Below are 22,191 nucleotides of genomic sequence, written 5' to 3' on the forward strand. Positions count from 1 at the left end.
TGGTCGGATCATGCTGCGGTGTGTATAGATGTTGAGCTACGTGGGTATGATGCTGGCCTCAAATTCTGGCGTTTGAATGAGGCCTTGCTGGGGGATGCGGACTTCAATGAGGGCCTCATCTCACACATCAAGTCCTTCTTTGCCATCAACGATACTGGTGAGGTTTCACCACCAGTGGTTTGGGATACCTTTAAGGCCTATCTTAGAGGATTATTGATTTCAAGGGGGGCATATATTAAAAAAAGAGACACCAGGGCTGCTCAAGAGCTCAGAGACACCATAACTCTTTTGACCCACCAACATCAGACCACTGGTGCAGGGAATATCTTAACAAGACTTACTAAGGCGAGGGAAGATTTGCTGAGATTGGAAACCCAAAAAATCAATCATATGTTATTAACGAGGCAAGAATATTTCGAGGGTGGGAATAAAGCAGGGAAGCAATTGGCCAATAAACTGAAAAAACTTCAGTATCAAAATATTGCCAAGATTAAAAGCGAAACTGATGCCATATTTACCTCCAACACCGAAATTCGCAAGCGGTTCCTGGAGTTCTATTCAAAGTTATATGGAAATAACAGGGACATACATCAGACTCTGTCTGATACGCCTCTACCTTGCTTATCTCATGAAGCGCAAAGGGAGTTGGAGGCCGAAATTACCACAGTCGAAATTTTGGAAAGCATCCGATCCATGAAATCAGGGAAATCGCCTGGCCCGGATGGCTTGACAGCCAAATTCTACAAACAATTTGGCCCCTATATGGTGGCCCAATTGCAAAAAGTATACAACTCCTTGAGGGGTGGAGAATCTCTGGGGGCCCAAGCAAACTTAGCGGGAATCACGGTTCTACTTAAACCGGGGCGTGACCCTGCGAATTGTGGCTCCTATCGCCCGATTTCCTTAATTAATTTGGACCTTAAAATTCTAGCGAGAATACTAGCGGGGCGTATGAAAAAATATATTCTTACTATTATCCACCAAGACCAAGCGGGATTTATGCCAGGGAGAATGGCCGGAGACAACATCCGTAAACTAGTTAATTTACTATGGATAGCACATGAACGACAAGACGAATCTCTGCTCCTTTCTATGGACGCAGAGAAAGCGTTTGATATGGTCCACTGACCCTTTTTATTTGGGGTCTTAAGGCGGATGGGGTTTGGTCCCTATTTCTGCGCATGGCTTCATAAATTATATGAGCATCCCAGAGCGTGCCTTAAGATAAATGGCGGGTACTCGGACAGCTTTGAAGTTGAAAGGGGCACGAGACAAGGGTGCCCCCTTTCTCCCCTGCTCTTCGCTATTTTTTTTAGAGCCATTGGCGATCCGAATTCGTAACAATGTTGACATTAAAGGATTCGAGGTGGGCGGGCAATGTTATAAACTTTGTCTTTTTGCGGACGACATTATTTTCACAGTCTGGGACCCTCATCAATCCTTAACGACTATTGAACAAGAAATTAGACAGTTTAGTGGGGCCTCGGGCTACAAAGTCAACTGGGATAAATCCGAAATCTTAAATGTTTCCTGCTCCCAGGGGTCAGTACAGGCTCTGAAGCCATTACATCCCTTTAGATGGGCCACCCAAAAACTCAAATATCTTTGAGTTTACCTGACCTCTCACCCTAAGGATTTATATTCTTCTAACTATTCCCCACTCCTCAATAAAATATTCTTTGATTTGGATAAATGGCATCGGTTACCGCTATCTTGGCTAGGCAGAATAGCAACTATTAAGATGAATATCCTACCTAAGCTATTATATCTCTTCCAGTCCCTTCCCATTCCTATACCTGAAGCTGCTATCAAATACAGGCAGCAGCGGTTTTTTGGGTTTATCTGGAACAGAAGGCCGCCCCGAGTAAGCAAACAAGTGTTGTATCAATTTAAGATGGAGGGGGGTCTTGGGGTACCCAATATTCTTCAGTATTATATAGCGGGGCAACTGCGACCGATAGTTGCTTGGCATGACAGTCGAGCTCCTAGGCACTGGGTTTTGATCGAGCAGCAGCAGGTGGGGCGAATGAATCTTGCTGCCATCCCCTGGCAGCCGGTTAACACTTGGAGGGAGTGTACGGGCATGTTACCCACCACCAGGCATACATTGTCCTTATGGAAGAAATGGAAACCCAAGGTGGTGGGCGCTAAATCCTATCACAATACATCTTTCCAGATAGGTCTTTCAGAGCTAGCTTTCCAGCCCTGGAAACGGAGGGGTATTCTGCGTATGGAACATTTATGGGGTGACGCTGAATTTCTTAATTTTGCACAAATTAGAGAGAGATTTCATCTTCCGGATACAGAATTTCTCTTACAAGCAGCTTTCCCACTTTTGCCAGGCCCATGCGGTCTCCGCGGATCTGAGGGGTGGGAAGACGCTTTTTGAGGGCTACTGTTCAGATCCGCATAAGCATACAGGCTTGCTCTCCAAGATCTATAAATTAAACACTAAAAGGGTGGAGCTATCCTCCCATATTAAGGCTTGGCATGGTGATCTCGGTAAGCAGATGGATGAGAATGAATGGGAACAGATATATTTCAATATAAGCAAAGCTTCTGTATCCTCAACGGTAGTGGAGAATGGGTATAAATTACTGTACCGTTGGTACATAACTCCAGACCGCTTAAGGAAAATGTTACCTAATTATGAGGGACTTTGCTGGAGGGGCTGTAATACCCGAGGGACTTTTATGCATATGTGGTGGGCAGGTGATTGTATTCAACCATTGTGGCGACAGCTGGAGCAATGGATTTCGACTGTCTTGGAAGCGTCCGTGAGCCTCTCAATGGCAGAAGCCCTATTGAACTCTCATATGGATGGCGAACCCTCTTCCACATCAGAATCTCGTGTACAGGCGTGTACTGCCACCAGGATGGAAATCGCGAGGACATGGAAGGATGGAAAGGGGCCGACGTTTGCATCAGTGCTACACCGGCTTGATCATCTTTGCACTATGTATCGCATAACCGCTGCCAAGCATAAAAGGCTCGGGAAATACCACCAGACTTGGGATTCCTACCTTTGCTGGAGACAAACTTGGCCTACATAGCTCAGTGGTTCTCCCGGACTAATGACTATACGCACACACAAGATAGACTATGAGTTCATTTATAGTTTCCAAACTTTATTGTTCAGGATTTCTTTTATATTGGAATTTTGTTGATATCTTTTGCCATGCATTAGTAATTGCCTGTATGGGAGGGAAGGGGATTTCTAGGGGTGATACATGGCAAAACCATGGTGATGCTTCTGTATATGGAGTTACAGACTTTTTGCTGTATTTTATGTTTTGGTCACCAATAAAATTATAAATTAAAAAAAAAAAAAAATTTGTTCAGAACGTCTATTGAAGGAACTGTGAGAAGTGGGGAACTCTCACTTGTGGTGGAGTTTCCCCTAAGTTAGAGGTTTTGTTTTAGAGTTTATTTATAACACTAAGGTTTGTTTAAAAAACCCACACCCACAGAGTATTTAGGTTTGCCTGCTATGAACATTCCTATTAAACTAATGTACCTTATATGTCTCAGCAATTCCATGCTAGCTGCAATAACTTAAGTGCTAGAATGATTCTTTACCCTTGCTAGTTTACTACAAGTTTTGAAGAGTTCCTCAATTTGACTTATATTTAAGAGAAATTCACTGCTATTTGGTAACCCTTTCAAATATGTAGGAAAAATGAAAATGAATGTTTCCAATACATCTGTCCCTTGTGGTTTTGTTAGCATTTGAGAGGGCTCCAAAACCAAAAAATTAAAGAAAGCTGAAAAAAAGAGAGACAAAAGCTGCAACCACGTGGTGAGTTGAAACGCTCCCACCCCCACCCCAGCCGGCCTATCCCCGCTCGGATTTGGCCCTTTAAAAGTAACGGAGCGTCCTGGGGCGTCACACACCCGAAGGAGCGCGACCTAAGGAGCCTGCTCCTTCGTGCGCTCCTTTGTGAGCCTCTTTGGGTGTCTCTTCTATGGACCCTAACGTACGGGAGACCACTTAACTTGTGCTCTCCTCAAGAACCCCATTGCCACCTAACTCCCACCAAAATAGGCTGGCCATGGTCCTCCGCTGAACTGTCCAGGACCAATGAGGATCACTTTACTCCTCATACAGACTATAACTATTATCTTCGCAACTCAGATCTTATCCACCTAGTCCCTTGGACCCGGTCGGATCCAACAACAACCGGCGCACCACCACAGGGTAAGGGCCTACCCCTCCCCCCCGAGCCGGCACTCAAATGCCCGCAAGGCCCACCTGCTAGCTTGCATCTATTGTACTGTACCATCAGTGCTTAGCCCTGTATCTCGCACGGATTCTCATACTTGTAATGTATCCACCTGCATACTGAAAATTCTTCACCTGCATTCTGTATTATACTTGCACTCCACCTGCATTCTGTATTATACCTACACTCTGCACATGTATTGCATCCACCTGCATATACCTGTTTTCTGCACATGTATTGTATCCACATGATAACTTAAATGACATTACAGCCTTTCTAAACAGTCACGCTATTTACCTCAAAGGACAGATACACCGCCAGCAACCGGTCAGACAACTCCGTTCACAACTACGGAGGACAGAGCACTCCTCCAGCCGAACCAACAAACTTACAAACACTCTCAACAATCTTCCCAACCTCTCTTCAGACAGACACCTTCTTTCAACCATTCTTCGCAGACTAAACCTCCTCCAGAATTCCACGCATCATGCACATTTACAACATCCCAATCATCCACAACCAAAGGAGAATACCTTCAACTAATTCCACTAACGTCATACAAAAAAGAATTATCCCTATCATGACATCTCCATTGAACCAACTTCTAGGCCTCACGCTTCTATCAGTCACCCTCTTCAATGCGCAATCCTTAACTAAGAAGACACATATCCTCAATGATTACCTTTTGGATTCCAACCCAGACATCTGTGCCATCACAGAGACCTGGTTAAAAAACTCGGACATAGCCTTAACCAACCAACTACCCATCCAGACGTATGACATTTTCACCTTCCATAGACACAAAAAAAAAGAGGAGGTGGACTCCTCCTAGCCTCCAAGAAAGAACTCAGACTGACCGCACTCTCAATCAAGACAAAGTCCAAATTGGAAATGGGTCTAGTCAAGTCAAAACATCTACAAATACTCTTAGTCTACGCTCCCCCGGGAGTTCTAGAAACGGACCCGTCACCCCTCATAGAATCCATCGTGAAACATATTAACTCAGACCTTCCAACAATGATCATGGGGGATTTCAACCTCCATACAAACGCAACACCTCTTTCTGCAAACTGCGAAGCCCTCCTCACCACCCTCAGCGCTATGGGATTTACTCAGACCATCAACAGCCCCACACAAAGCTGGACACACTTTGGATCAAATATTCATCAACTCCAATTTCACATGCACTATAGAACCTTCTTGTACCCCGATCCCTTGGTCAGATCATTTCCTGATAGAATCTTCCTTCTCCACACACAGACACACACCGCCCCACTCCTTTCCACCATTCGATTTAGGAAAGCATGTCCATCGGATACTCTCAGCGATCAGCTCTCCAAAGAACTTTCTAACTTAGACCTAGCTAACCCCGACTCAGCCCTATCCTCCTGGCAAAAGATTACAGAAGCGGTCGCAAACAAATGGTGCCCTTTAGTCTCCAAATCAATCAACCCAACAAAAAAGGGAAATCAACCCTGGTTCAGCGCTGAACTTAAACAAATGAAACAGACCTTACGCCATAAGGAAAACAGATGGCGAAAAACCCCTAACACTTCTACCCTTTCTACATACAAGGGATTCTTACATCACTACAGGACCGCCATTCTACAGAAAAAAAGGAATACTATGCAAACAAAATACACCATTTCCAATATGATGCCCAGGCCCTATTCGCCTACGTGACACAAATCACCAAATCTACCCCCCCACCTATTCCAGACGAACAAGCTCTTTCCAAGGCTAATGAGCTCGCTACATTCTTCCAACAGAAGATCTTAAATACACTCGCCCTCCTGCCTTCAAATACTACACCTCCCAAGCCAGGTGAGAATCTCCAGTCTCTTACTAGACCCAAATTTGACAGTTTCGAGTCAATCTCCACTAAAGAGATTGAATCCCTTTTAAAAAGGCAGAAACCATCAAGCCATCCGGCTGATAACATCCCATCGAGACTCCTGCTTCTCATCCCAAATGTGATCTCAGGACCTCTGACCGGCATCATAAACAGCCTTCTAACGCAAGGAAGCTACCCAGACAGTCTAAAAACCGCCTCACTCAAGCCCCTCCTCAAGAAACACAACTTAGATCCTAATGTACCAGCTAATTTCAGACCCATCTCTAACCTCCCATTTGTTGCCAAACTAACGGAGAAACTGGTAAACACCCAGCTTTCTGAATATCTTGAAGACCACAAGATCCTATTCCCATCGCAATATGGGTTTCGTAAATCACGCAACACGGAAACCCTTCTCATTTCACTTACTGACCATATTATCATGGGGTTGGACAAAGGACACTCCTTTCTGTTGGTCCTGTTAGACATCTCGGCGGCATTTGACACCGTCAACCATACCATCCTGCTGGATCGCCTAACAGACATCGGCATCTCCGGATCTGCCCACAACTGGTTCAAGTCCTTCCTCAGCAATAGGACTTTCCAAGTCAAAATCAACAATAAAGAGTCTCCCCTAACTAAATCAACTCTTGGCGTACCTCAGGGTTCCTCCTTATCTCCTACCCTCTTTAATATTTACCTCCTCCCCCTCTGCCAATTGTTAACAGACCTCAACCTAATTCACTATTTGTACGCAGATGACGTGCAGATTCTAATACCGATAACAGAATCAATCTCAAAAGCGCTCACCCTTTGGAACAACTGCCTTCTATCCATCACTAATCTACACAGTTTAAACCTGGTTCTTAATGCCTCCAAGACAGAGCTGCTCCACATATCCTCAAACGAAATCAATATCTCCCCACCATCTCCACACATCTCTCACATTACTTGCAAGCAGGTTAGAGACCTTGGGGTAATACTAGACAATCGTCTAAACCTTAAGAAAATGGTCAACACAACCTCCAAAGACTGTTTCTTCAGATTACAGATTCTAAAACGACTTAAACCACTCTTATTCTTCCACGACTTCAGGACAATCCTCCAAGCGCTACTGTTCGCCAAAATAGACTACTGCAGTGCCCTTTTCCTAGGCCTTCCCAAATCCACTACCAAACCACTGCAGATATTACAAAATGCGGCTGCGAGATTGCTGACCAGTACCAGCCGCAGCGAACACATCTCTCCCATCCTCAGGAACCTACACTGGTTACCAGTTAATTTCAGAATTCTATACAAATCAATCACCGTAATTCATAAAACTATCATCTTCAACTCGACCTGGAAATCCCATTCAAACTCCACTCCTCTAACAGACCAACTAGAGATACTCTCAAAGGCACCCTGAAATTTCCCCCTACTAAAGCTTCACGCCTCTCGATGACCAAAGACAGAGCTTTTTCGATAGCTGGCCCATCTATCTGGAATAGCATCCCTTCAAGTCTCAGAGTGGAGCCTTGCCTGTTAACTTTTAGAAAAAGACTTAAAACCTGGCTCTTTCACCAAGCCTTCACCGACCCACCAGACAATCACTAGTTGTCCTTCTCGCTTACCCGTTATGATGATTATACTCACGAATGGACTGACTCTCCCAGGTTAAAGCACCATTAAGCTTTAACCCGTACGCCCTATTGCATCACTTCATATTTATTTCCTGCCTTATCTTCTTTCCAGCTTGTTGCAAGCTTCCAAGTTCTCTTCCCTGTTGATTGTAACTTGACTCATTCCTACTTACTGTTTATCTTTCGTTTACTTGAATAGTTACCCCAGTTTTTTTTATTCTTGTTAATTGTAAACCGATCCGATATGGTTATTTACTATGAAGGTCGGTATATAAAACTGTTAAATAAATAAAAAAAATATATATGTATGGTGATTTATTGCTGATTTTGGATGTTTCTCTGTTTTCTTGTATGTTGTAACACTGGCTCAATAAAAACGAATCTAATATGGGTACTTTGAACAATGTACTTAACTGGAATTAAAAAAAAAAAAAAGTTAACTATGGCCTGCCATGAAGTTTTAGACAAAAGCTCTACATGCTGTAGGTTAAATCCCCACATTCCTACTGGATGGTATTCACAGCAAGGTTTACTGCAAATAATTCCAAGCTCAGACGCAGCTCCTGTCAGATGACCTCCTGCCATGGGATAAGGGGACATACCATTTTCAGCAGTGAGGGTTGGTGTTAGTTTGCTGTTGTCCTTGCTGAGCTCCCCCAGGAGTTTAGGCGAGATGGTGAGGTAGTCACAGCCCGTCAGTGCCTTGATTTCTCCAGTGTTACGGAATGAGGCTCCCATAACAATCGTTTTGTAGCCATGCTTCTTGTAGTAATTGTAGATTTTAGTTACACTTTTCACCCCTACAAAAAGGGCATGAATGAAGTTAGCAAAGGCTCTATGAAACTATAGTTAAAAGAACTTCCAGAAAACATTTTAGCCCTTGTTAAAAAACCCCACCACAAAATCCTTTAATGTGCTGCACCGCGCACACATGCATTCTTGCACGGAAACAGAAGTTAAAACAAAGATCTAGGTTACACTTTCAGGAGTTCTCTTCAGGTCAGAATTCAAGTAAGAAAAAAAAAAAGGTACCAGGAAATATTCCCTAGTAACATCCTCTTGTTCATTTGAATTCTGACCTCAGTCAGATTAGCTCAAAAGACTAATCAAGAAATGTATTTAGTCCATTAAAACAAAATACATAAAATGTTAACTGTGTATCTGAGTGGATTAGCACATTATCCAAACTGCAAATTTAACTTTTTCCAGTCATAAGAATGACTATAATAAACACCCTACTGGAAGTACATTTTCCAAATAGTAGATTCATGCATACAAATGCAGTACATCATTCAAATTTCATACCATATCCTGAAGGGTAACCTTAATCACTACCATCACCTTGCTCCAAAACAGACCTCTAGCATTTATATAGTTTGTCTCCTAAACATTAGGATTTTACAGCTTGTCCTTTCAGCCACTTAAGACAAGGTACAGCAATATACAGATAAAGTAAAAATACAAACATTAAATTTAAATCCAAGTCTATTAATAAAAACTAAAAAATGCAGCATAGGAATCAGTATAGCAAAAGCAAAAAGACAGCAGATTTGTCTCAAACCGCTTGCTGCTTTCAAATCAAATACTTGAATTTAAACAGATTTGAAAATTGGGTATTTTTACAAGAGGGTGGAATATAAACTAAAGGTCAAAGAACTGAGAAAATATACAAGATAGTTTAACATTTCTATATACTAACTGCAGTAGCTCTTAGTGCAACAAATAAAAGTTGTTTCCAAAAACAAAGGCACTTTATAAATTACACAATTAAACAGAGGCTGTTAAATCTTTTTCAGTTACAATTATCTACTAGCAGCTTCCCTGATTACTCTTCAAATTCCTGCTCGAATACAAAGGTTTAAGGTTCTTAAATTTGCATCAGATGTAACCCATATTTGTTTGGGCACAGAGTCCCCACAGCACTGGTCCTGCTACAGAAAGTGAATGGAATACAGAAGACAGACCCAAATTCATATAACATTTTGCATTTGTGAAAGGCATTTAAACACTGCATATGTGTTCAGGATAGTGCTAGATTTGTATCTGGGGAGATTTAATTGGCATTCAGAGTTCCTCTAGTATGTAGGGAGAAATCTGTTACAACCAGAGTGTCTTAGTTTGATCACAATACTTGTGTAGACTTTAGTCAAGTGTTTTGCATGGAGAGAAACTTCAACCTCAAAAATGTACAACTCACGAAAGCAAACTAAGCATAAAAAGCTGAAAGCAAAAGAGGCTTTAATCCATAATTGCCAACTGGAACATGAGATCTGGTAGTTGCTTTGGAATACAGCTTGTCAGTTGTATGCCTCCAACACTATTCAGAGCCCTTTGGAGAAATGGATTTTTATATGGATCATGTTTCAGTCAAGTGGTTGAAGATTGCACACAGATCTTTAAGGGCCTCAGGCTATTTTATCCAGCTTCTGTGCCACCTCAAGAGCTGGATGTTTCTATTACCAGAAACATCTCTGCTGGATCTTGATGGCCTCAGATAGCATCCACCCACAAGCCGGTCTGTTTTCTCCCTAGCAGTATCACATGTGACAGCCAGGAACACTGTAGATTGTATGCTTCAGTGGCAATGCATCCCTGAAAATGATCAGTGAGAAGATACAAGGTACTAGCAGGAAGATAGCTTGTTGAAACCTCCAGATCTGAAAAGCATCAAGGCACAAAAAAAGCAAGTTTGATTTACCATAACTGGTGGCACTGAACAGACTTCTCTCCAAGTGAGTAGAGCTTTGAACTCTGAGCAAGTCTGGGAGTTTCTGCATGGGCACTGCCTATTGAGTCTCCTCAGTCCATACCAGAGCTAATCTAGGTATTTAGTCTATTCTCCAGGGAGGAGAGTAGGTATTCCAAGGCTAATTCACCTGTTATCTATGGAAAACAGTTTATGGTAAGCAAGCCTGTCTTTTCTGATAAGCAGGCTAAGTTAGCCATTACATGTGGTGAGTTTCAAACAGAGCTGCAATGGAATGATTACTTAGTAAGCAACCTAGCCCTCACCATGAGCAGACTACTGCAAGACTGCTTGTCCAAATGCTATCCAGAAAGAAAAAAAAAAGGTATGAACAGAAGACAAGGTTGCAGCTTTGTAGATATCGTCCATAAGTACTTTAAGATGCACAAGACAAGCAACCATGGCTCTCTTGAACCTTCAAATGAGCTTGTGATTTGCAGTCCTGCTAAGGTATAACAGTCATGAATGCACTCAACCAGATAAGAATAGGGTTGACCAACATCTCAAGTTGATTTGAATAGATGAATAGTTAGCATGTTACAAGAAATTAACTTGGCTGCAGTGGAAAGCCTAAGGTCCTTTTGCACTACAGTTTATGCAAGGCCTTTTTGCCCTCATGGGGCCTAAAAAGGTGGGTAATATGATAGGCCACAACCTTTGGGAGAAGTTGAGAGCATGGAGAAGCACCCTGTGGTGGACAAGAGCTTGGCATTCAGACTTCTAGCTGAAGTCACTGCAATGAGGAACACCACCTTCAATGCATATCCAGCATGGCTCTCTGCTTCAACGGCATGGGAGAAAGACTGATACATCACGAATTTCCAGCATAGCTCTCTGCTTCAACGGCAGGGGAAAAGAAAAACTGATACTTCACGCATATCCAGCATAACTTCAACGGCAGGGGAGAAGAAAAAAGGATTCACACTCACAAAGCGGGGAGTAGCTGGCTTGTTACGGCGGTTACTACCCCAAACCAAATGTGCCTGATACTTTACTGTCGATGCATATCCAGCATAGCTCTCTGCTTCAACGGCAGGGGAGAAGAAAAAAACTGATACCTCACGCATATCCAGCATAGCTCCCTGCTTCAACGGCAGGGGAGAAGATAAACAACCAATAAGGGCTGTATAACATAATCTGGGTAAAAACAAATAAGCATGGGTGTAGCTTGCTTATTGCGGCGGCTACTGCCCCTACTACCTCTAACTAATCAAGCTAGATATTTCACTTGGATGCAGCTCCATCACCGCTCTCTACATTAATGGCGGGGGTGGAAGGGAATTAGAACCAAGAGCTAAGAGAAACAGATAAGTATGGGAGAAGAAATGAGGGAAGCTTGCTGGGCAGACTGGATGGGCCATTTGGTCTTCTTCTGCCGTCATTTCTATGTTTCTATGTTTAAAAGAAGCTTTGTTAGTTGGGAAGTACTACATTCAGCTACTACAGAACAGGTGGTGTTTTTTTATACTGGGTTTGAAATGCCTTAGTTCTTTCATGCTACCTACTTGAATATGGCATGCTATAGAACAGAGATGCACTTATTCAGAAAAGGTGGCGAGAGAGAGAGAGAGTCAAAGCTGGAGCAGGTATTTTAGGAGCTGCTTAAGCTAGCAGGAAAAAGGCATTGTCAGAACATATTGGACCCATCTGGAGTACCTATGCCTTCAGATAGCATGGGTACTCCAAATGGCAATTCTTTCTAGTGGAACATTTCCTAGGAGACAAATATGTTCACAATTTCTGTAAGTAAAGTGAATATCCTTGATCACAGAGTGCTCCACATCCAAGCTGTAAGGTTGAGATGGTACAACATCCCATCTTCCTGCATCAGAGCATGGTTTGTTCCCAGGTGTATGGGGGCTGCTGGAAAGTTGTACGACATACATAACAAATCTTCTTGGGCTATGAGAATTAGCCAAGTGTGGTCCTGAACAACTTTCTGCACTGTTCCGGCAATTAGTAATGTGGGAAAAACATGAGGTTATCGGTTGAGGAGGAAAGGGGATTTAATGAACCTGTGTTGGCTTGGTAGAATTGAGAACGATGTGTTTAGTTTTGTGTTCTGCCGAGCAGCAAACAGGTCCACTGATGGTAGACTCCATAAGCTGAAGGGTGAAAGCCACTATCTGCTGTAAAAAAAAAAAAACCAAACAAAAAACGAACACTCACTATGCTGAGTCAATCCACTAGTGTTGGAGATGCCCAGCAGATTAAAAGGCTTGAAGAGCAGCTCAGTTTGGCTCTGCCCAGTGCCAATTTAAGGCCTCTTAACAGGGGCCATGATCCTGTGCCTTCTTGCTTGTTGACATAACATGGCAACCTGGTTCTGAAGTTGGATGCTTTTTTCCTTTAAGATGTGCAAAAGCTGATGTTCTCTGAACTCTAAAATGTTGATGACAGTATCTCTTGAAGAGTCCAGAAGCCTTGTATTCTAAGAGTTCTAGTATGCATGCCCCATGTGCAAGAACTAATTCTTAAGGGAGAAATCAGAGGGCTCCTTTTAGAATTCGGTGAAACCATAACTTGTTTCATAATCTGATCTGCAATGAAGATGACAGGTTGAGTTAGTTGATGTGAAGATGGTTCAGCAGAACCACATGGGCAGCTGTTGCCATATATGTCCAAGAACCTCTAGGAATCGCCTTGCAGATGAGCAAGAGAGCAAGTTGAAGATGAGTAATATGGTGTTTCACTGTCAGGAGACAGGAATGTTCTTTACTGTATCAAGTTTATGCAAGCCCTGATGAATGAGAGACTGAGTGAACTTTATGGTTGATTTCTTGAAGATCAGATAACCATAGCTCTGCTACAACACTTAGGTTGAGCTCAGAACACAGTACTTTGTCCCTCGAGTTTGCCGAGATAAGCCAGTCATCCAGGTATGGGAAGACTTGCATTCCCTGATGACAGATGAACTGCCACTACTGCAAGGCATTTTGGGAAGATCTTCAGGGATGACATGCTGCTATAAAAATTGGAGCACTTTGTATTGGTAGTGGGAAGAATCCACTTGAAAATGGAGATACATACCCATCCATCCTTTGCATTGGTGCTGAGTGTATGCATCCTTCAAATCCAAGGTACATATTCATCTTCTGTATATACTAGGATTGTGCTGAGGGAGTTCATTTTGAATTTGGAGTATGTTTGCTCAGGTGTCAAGTCCACAATGGATACAATCCCTCCACCCTTATTTTCTTGGGTATAAGTATCAGGAATAGAACCCCAGGACATGTTGCGATAGAACTTGTTACATCACTTGAAGAGATTGGATTTCCAGTCAAAGCTGCAATAAGTGAGATCGTGCATTGCTCCAGATTGTTCAGTGCCCTAAGGACGGAGCCTGGAAAAAAATGCAACAGGTACCCAGATTGTACAAATTGAAGGACCCAGGTATCTGATCAGATGCCACTCCATGAATTCTTCCTCCTACTGGGAGAGTCCCAAACATTGTTTGGGATCAAAAACTAAGTCCGGTGGGAGATGGCCTGTTGTGTACATTGTCTGCAGAGTTTTGACTAGAAATGGCTGATGCTGGGCCAGAAAGGGTGGTAGACTAGACTTTGAAAAGAGCAATCCATCCTATTGAAGTATGGACAGAAGAGACCATTGTGCTGTGGAGGGCTGTTCAGGAGCTATTGTGTGTAACTGCTCTGCTACATTCTGGTCCTCCATGAGATGGTGACCATCTCAGATTTTTCCACCAAAAAGATTGTCGCCTAAGCAGGGACATCCTCAAGGATGCTACTGAAAGCCATGCATCTAGCCCCAATAGAGGCAGATGAAGGACTTGAAATAGAAGCAAAGGATTCATACTAATTGGAGGTGGTGATTGATGTCTTCTTCCATGTCTAGGAGTGGTTGTGAATAGAGATTGCCTTGCTCCCTGGCAGATAGGAAAAGCTTATCTTTGAATACAGTCATATTACACCATGTAGAATTGATCATAATGCAAGCAAAGAGCATTGCACTTTGAAAAGTTGCCAAAGTTATCTAGAAGTTTATGGTCATTTCCAGGAGAATTGAGTGAATTCAAGTCTTTTTGCTCTCTTCATAGCAGATTAAGCTACAGACTGGTGAAGCAGCTGAACACTAAAGCCTGGCGATTGGACTCAATTTCAGACACTCCAACTGCTAAAACTATAGTCCTCCAGTTTAGTCTCCCATGTTCTCATTTATAGAGCATTGAGAAAGTTTTGAACTGGAAGAGCTGCTGGTTTGGCTGGAATATCTAGTATCTGAAGCAGCCCCAGGGGCTCGGATCAGGGGTCTTTGCAGACATGGACATCCAGTGCAGTACCCCTCTTCCACAGATCAGGTCAGATTCTCTCATGGTGGGGTATGGTCTGGCAGGTATGCCCAGTCTTCATCCAAGCCTAAAAGGCTAGTGTCACTTACCCAGGACTCAAATGATGAAATGGGCAAACAGATGTTTCAGTTGACTCAGTGAAGGAGCATCCTGATTCAACACCTCAGACTTGCTTGAACCCACTCCAAAAAACTAGGAACCACTGAGTAATGGTTCTGATGAATGCACTCTTTTGGATGATATCTGGACTCCAGTCTGTGGTATCTCTAGTGAGAATGGTGAAAAGAAGTTGGATGTTCCTTCTCTTTTCTTGATCAGAGAGGTAAAGAAATTGGTCGAGGGACTGATGTGTCCTCTGGCCTGGCATAGATGGCAGAACATACTCTTCCAAAACCAGGATAGGCTCCTACATGAGGAAAGGGGAGCCTGTTAGAAGTGAGTGGTACTCAGAGGTCACTAGGTCTGCAGGCAGAGTCCCTCTGCCACTAGTCTAGGTGGTGTAAGTGACCTTTTGGTGGCAGCTGAGCAACCTGATAACCTTTCCCACTGATCTAGGATGAGCTGCATAGAGTTGTGACAGCAAATCAACTTGATAGATTGAAGTCTGAGATGATGTGTCAATGGAGTAGAATGTTTGGACACTTGATCATATGCAAGCTTCAAGTCTTTAGAGATGCAATTAAAAGTCTGGTGCAGGTTGACTATTGCTTTGGTTGCATTGGAGGTGTGCTGTGCACCACAAAAAAAAAAAAAAGTCTCCAATCCACTCAGGCCAAAGCCATGGGGTCAAGTTCTGCCAGCTGCACAGCACTGAAGGCAAAGCAGCATGAAATTGCTAGGACCATTGCAGCCTGCATCAAAGCAGCAAGCATTCTAAGTACATTGTACTGGCACCATCTGTCAGCATCAGCAACTCCTTGCCTGAAGAGGCAGAGGAGGCTACACCACAGGACAATGATCTACTGCAGCTTGAGAGTTTAATTCAGTTCAATTTTAAGAGCCCTAGACCTCTACAAGGTTGATTTCTTTTGCCTGGACATGGTAGAAGGGTATGTTGTGTGTCTGAGCTTGAGATAAACATGGAGACCACAACTGGCCCAGAATCCTCTACCTTAGCCTTTCTGGCTATGTGAACTTTAAATGCCCTACTGAGCCTGATCTGGACAACAGTTGAAGCTGGTGACAATTTGTGATGCCTAATTATAGGATCACAAGAGCAGAAGGCAATGGTTAGAACCTCAGGCTAGAATGTTGGTTACAGGGACATCTGTAAACATAGCCTAAGATGTAACGATTGCCCTGAGCAGCAAGATTTTAACAGAACAAAGGATTATCTAAAGAGTGATGGTAAATGGGCCCAAACTTTGAGAACTGGTCAGGGTAGTTTAGGGATACTCTATCATGCTGTTGACATGGTAACCTATGTAAATGATACTCCAGGTGGTCACAACTTAATTTCTAACCTAGTACTGTATTGTATTTTACCTATAAAAGGACCAGTTCATCTATATTCCCCTATGAGGAAAGGCTGAAGAGGTTAGGGCTGCTCAGCTTGGAGAAGAGATGGTTGAGGGGGGATATGATAGAGGTCTTTAAGATCATGAGAGGTCTTGAACGAGTAGATGTGACTCAGTTATTTACACTTTTGAATAATAGAAGGACTAGGGGGCATTCCATGAAGTTAGCAAGTAACACATTTAAGACTAATCGGAGAAAATTCTCACTCAACGCACAATAAAGCTCTGGAATTTGTTGCCAGAGGAGGTGGTTAGTGCAGTTAGTGTAGCTGGGTTCAAAAAAGGTTTGGATAAGTTCTTGGAGGAGAAGTCCATTAATGGCTATTAATCAATTATACTTAGGGAATAGCCACTGCTATTAATTGCATCAGTAGCATGGGATCTTCTTAGTGTTTGGGTAATTGCCAGGTTCTTGTGGCCTGGTTTTGGCCTCTGTTGGAAACAGGTTGGCTGGGCTTGATGGACTCTTGGTTTGACTCAGCATGGCAATTTCTTATGTTCTTATATTCACAATGAGATGCTGTTTAGTCAGTTTGTTAGAGAAATGGCATCCAGCATCTCCCAAGAATACATATTACTCAAAAAATACTTTCTACAAAAAGTATTCTCGTCTTGTGCCCATGGAAAAGCACCATAAAGTGCGTTTGGTGCATAACGGGGAAGTGGGGGGGGGGGTGTTTGTCTTTAGTAGCACTGAAGAGTGCTGCTGTGGAACTGCAGAGGCAGCAAGACTACTTTAAAATAAAGTGAGTTTTATTGAATAGTTTAAAAAGTGTTTCTATTCTGTTTATAACAAGTGTGCTAGATGGATTACAATATTAGCAAAATAAGCATAAATGTATACAATACATAAAACATTTGTATATAAAAACAAAATAAAAGAACAATGCAGTAAATTAAATAAAAATTGAACTCAGTTAAAGAAAAACACCAGAACGACATGCTTTAAGAAGCTTTCAAAATGTGTCAGAAGCTTGCAGAGCCCCAGGGTATGCATTCTATAAGGTTTGCCCTACAACCGGAAAAGACCTACATGTTTCTTGCAGTCTTTGCAATTCCTTTTACTAATCATGCTAAAGTTTGTCTTGGAGTATACTTTTACTAATCATGTAAGTTTGTCTTGGAGTATACTTTTGCAACTGATCTACCAAGTAAGCAGGGCCATTTAGTTTCAATGCCTTAAACACAAGTAATAGCTTAAACCTTGATCTAAACTTCACAGGAAGCTAATAAAGTTCCTTGCACTAGAGTGTGGCATGATCACATTGCTGACCCCCAAATGTCAACCAAGTGGCTGAATTTTGGAAAACTTATACAGCTCAGGCAGGCCAATGAAAAGAACTGCAATACTCTACCGAAGTAGTTTTTAGTTTTAAAGAAAAATGCAGAAGAGAAGTCACTTCTGTGCTGTGTACGACCAAGGAGACTCCTGTACATGTTCAGTAGAGTTCAAAGCTCTATTAGCTTGGACAGACAAGTCCATTTGGTGCTGTTGGATGATATCACCCCTACATAACTGCTAATTCAGCCTGCTTAATCAGAAGACTGACAGCAGTCCAAAGTGGCCAAACCCCCCCCAAAAAACCAAACACTGTACTGCAACTCTTGAAAAGCCTCTTCATGCAGGTGACTATCTTGTACATACCTATCCTTTGAGGAACAGCTATAATTTGTACATCAAACACTGAATTTCTTTATCCTACAATACTAGCATGAGTATTATGCTAAGCAAAGCTGAGAAAAGGAGACAAACAGATGGACTGTCCTTAGGAACCACATCTGAACTTGCCTGGGTCTTCTGAAGGCTCATAGGACTTCTTGTTTGAATTTGCCACATGCCAATCCAAAATACGGCCCACGAATGGAGAGATCAGAGTGACCCCAGCTTCAGCACAGGCAACAGCCTGAGCAAAGGAAAAGAGCAGGGTCATGTTGCAGTGGATCCCATGCTGCTCCTCTAGGACCCTGTAAAGGCAAGTCATTTAGTAATTAATGGCAATTTGAATCTAGCCTCAGACTGACCGGTCACATCTTAGAAACATCACTGTATCTGGAGGATGATAGCTCATCCTGTATTAGCTAATTGTACTTAAGCATGGTAAAGATTTTTTTTTTTTAAATTAGTGATAGAAGTGCAAAAGTGGCATTGTGAAACACAAGAGGTGAGGAAGAGGAATATTAGAAGCGGATGAGGAAAGAGCAAAAATGGAAGGGTCTGAAGCAGGATCACAAAAAACTCAGATTATCTTGCTGTCAATCCTATTTTCAGAACAGTGTGTGAGGAGCTAAATGGGATACATCCGAGGGTAGTGAGGGAACTTAGAGAAGTCCTGGCAGCTCTGCTGATGACCTTTTCAATGCTTCTTTAGAGTTGGGAGTAGTTTGAGGACTGGTGAGGGGCAGATTTGTTTGCGATGCATAAAAGTGAAAGTAAGGAGGTGGCTGGGAACTGCAGGCCAGTTAGTCCGCAGTGAGTAAATTAATGGCATTGCTGCTAAAAACAGGATAGTGCAGTTTCTGGAATCCAATGGATTTCATGATCCGAGGTAGCAGTTTTACCAGAGGTAAATCTTGTCAGATGAATACGATCAATTTTTGATTGGGTAACCAGAGAGTTTGATCAAGGGAGAGCGCTAGATGTAGTGTACTTAACACTGTTCCATCCAGGAGACATCCACTGAGCACCCTTCTCATGGAACCTATGGTGAGTGACTGGGTTGGAAGTGACAGTGTAGTGTTAAAAGGCATTTAATCTGAGGAGGGGGATGTTACTAGTGGCATGCCTCAGGGATTAGTCCTGGGTCCAGTTCTTTAAGGTTTATGAGGGATAAAATAGAATTGTCAGGAAGAGTTTGTCTCGTTGATACCAAAATTTTGCAACAGGGTAGAAGCCAGGAAAGTGTGGAAGACATGGAGGGGTGAAATTTAACGAAGCTAGAGGAATACCAGTCTAGAAACCGGGAGCTAAGATTTAATGCTAAAAAAGTGCAGAGTAATGTATTTACGATCCAATATCTGTCCCTTGATTTTTGTATGTGAAATTAGTCTAAGCATGAGAGCAGCAGCTGAAGGAGATTGGATATAATCGTAATGTGGATAAACAGGTGGCTAAAGAAATGGCAAAAGATAGAAAGATGTTTGGCTACATAGTGAGAAATGGATCAGCAGAAAAAAGTGATTTTGCCCCCTACAGGTCCTGGTGAGAATTCTGGAGATGTTAGAATAGGTCCAGAGTGGCTACTAAAATGATCAATGTCTTTGTTCTAAAGCATATGGGGATGACTTAAAGATTGAAACATGTAGACCCTAAAACAGTGGTTCTCAACCTTCCCCCCCCCCCCCATCGTGACACACCTGACAGGCCACACACATATGTGACACTGCTCCTTACAATTTATGGTGGAAATAAAAAATAAAAGGTCCAGTATTATTTTTATTGTTAAGTACACCACAAGGAAAAGATACGTATTCTGTCTGAACAGAAATTGCATAAATAGTAAACATCCCACACCAAAACAGCACCAATTTCCAGCACTCAACAGTAACCACCTTACCTAAGAAAAGGCAACACTGAAATATTACACCAGGCCTTAAGACACCAATACACCTCCTATTAGGAAAACGGACCAAGTCAGGCTGCTATAGAGCCCTACACAAACTACACGCCAGCAGAAAACCTCATCTGAGTCACATGTGCTGACCCTCACTTAAAGAATAGAGAGACCAAAACGCATAACTAGAAGCATGCAGACAAAACTGAAATGGAAACTGCAACAAGCCAGAGTCTCTGTATGTAGTGTAATAAAGGAAAAACCAAACATCACCCATCCTTATAAAACAAATTAAGAAATATAAAATCAGTAGCAGTAAAACTGTACTAACAAAAAACAGGATTTCAAAAACAGCAGATGAATGGAATACCCAATAAACTCAAAATTGATACCAATAAAATATTTCAAAATAGACAGGCACAGTAATGAAAAATATCAAGATACAAAACGTTTGCTCTGCATACCTGGGAACGTTTGATATCCAGGTGCCCTGAGATTGTTTTGAGTTAGCAGGATGAGGGATGTTTGCTAATAACCTTCTCACACTGGCTCTCAATTGCTCACATACACACATGCTTTCTCACTTATATAGGCTCTTACACATATGCAGTCTACCTTCAGGTTTACACACAGGCTTTCAATCACATATACATGCTGTCTCAGACTCATTCACATGCTCACTAACCTAAACCTGCTCTCAATCATTCACATACACAGGATCTCAAACACATGCTTGCTCATTCACTCACCCTCCCCCCCCCTCCCCTGAACTAGCAGCAGCAGTCTCCACTTCTAACCCTAAAGGCAGCAGCAACCTCCATTTTCAGCCCTCGTGGAGAAAGTCAACCCCTGTGGCCAATGGGACGGCCTATGTTCTTAGTTTCCCCGAGCTGCCGCTCTCTTCTTCGGGCTGACTCTGCCCACACTAGCATGGTCTCTTCCTGCGCATGCACCTGCTGCTCACCACTTCCTCTTCCGGGGTGTGGGGGGCTGAGAGGAAGAGCATGCTGGTGCCGCTGACTCCAGCTGTCCTGCCGCGTTCCGCCTGGGCTATCAGCATTTTAAGCCTGAGCGGAGAAGGACCTATTTCGCTTGGGTAGGGGGAGCTGGAGTTGTGGTGACACTGGTTGAGAACCACTGCCCTAGAAGACTCAATATGATAGAGACATTTAAATATCTCAAGGCTTCCCTCTTTCAACAGAAAGGAGGCTCTAGAATAAGGGGTCATGGGATGAGGGTGAAAAGCAGCAGACTCAGGAGTAACCTTATGAAATGTATTTCTAGAGAGTGTTGGATGAATGGCCTCCCTGAGTAGGTGGCGATGAAAAGAGGTATGACGATTCAAGAAAGCATGGGATAGATACTGGGATCTGAGGGAATGATGGAAGTTGTAAGGGTTACAGGAGTTGAATAGATGGGCAGACTAGATAGAACATGATGCAGACCATATAGCCAAAGTTGGCAAGTGTGTACTTTACAAATAAGTTGTCTGTTACAAAAAAGGAAAAAAAATCACCTCAAACAGTCCTAATATCAATCATACAAACACTCATACCATAAACTCAGTCTTCACATTCACACAAGATGGGTTTTTTAGGCTGTGTGAATGTGAAGATTAAGAAATTTGAGATTTTGCCGTTTGTACTATTGTAAAGCTTTTGTAATAGAATTGGATTAGAATTTGATAACAAATGTTGAATTGTTGTATTTTAAGTATTTTAAGCAGCACTAGGCTAATTAATGCATTTTCTTCTGTTTCTTTACCCACCTTCTATATACTGTGCCTTTCAAGAGACATTAAGTGCTAGAAACACCTCTTCTTATACAAAAGGCTGCTATCCCTGGTTTTGGCTATGGGAGTTGCTTCGTTTCCTGCAAGAAGCTTGGTTCATACAGTGTACAGGATTTTTTTTTTTAAACAGTTTGTAGAAAGCCAATACCACAGACTTTCTGGAGGCTATGAACCAGGGAAACCAGGATTCAAATCCCACCACTACTCCTTGTACCTGAGGCAATACAGGGTAAACAGATTAAGCCCCTCTGGAGAAAGGGAAATACCCACAGTACTTGAATGTAATCTGCTTTGAAGTGCCAAAAAGCAGTTAAATTCCAATTGAGTGTTTTATGAAATGCACTATGTACATTTAGCCTCCCGGCTTTACCTGTAATAAGTGCTCCATCCTCAAGTGGAGCCCAACCCAGAACATGTCAGTCTAGAACTTGTTGGGCATGTGCAGCATGCCATTATGCCATGCAGGAGTCCTCTTACCTTAAAGAGGCAACTCCAAGCAGCAGGTAGGTTTGAAGACTGCCATCTTCAGAAGACACCTGGTACAGCTAAGCAACTGAGGACAAGCAGGATTTTTGCAATGGCACTTGTTCTAAAAAA

The 22,191-nt window shown here is 42.6% G+C and overlaps 1 protein-coding gene across 2 annotated transcripts in view; it reads right to left on the reverse strand.

Moving 5' to 3' along the window:
- Positions 1-22,191, reverse strand: part of TALDO1 (transaldolase 1) — an 87,454-nt gene that overhangs the window by 22,313 nt on the left and 42,950 nt on the right. The window contains exons 5-6 of one of the 2 annotated variants that reach the window (XM_029582324.1): positions 18,041-18,216; positions 8,282-8,479 (exon numbers count right to left, since the gene is read on the reverse strand). In XM_029582324.1, coding sequence (XP_029438184.1) covers positions 8,282-8,479; positions 18,041-18,216 — 374 coding nt within the window. The remainder of the gene's footprint in view (positions 1-8,281; positions 8,480-18,040; positions 18,217-22,191) is intronic. The other variant, XM_029582325.1, reaches the window with a different exon arrangement.

The sequence above is a fragment of the Rhinatrema bivittatum genome, chromosome 17 (genome assembly GCF_901001135.1).
Source record: "Rhinatrema bivittatum chromosome 17, aRhiBiv1.1, whole genome shotgun sequence".
NCBI lineage: Eukaryota > Metazoa > Chordata > Amphibia > Gymnophiona > Rhinatrematidae > Rhinatrema > Rhinatrema bivittatum.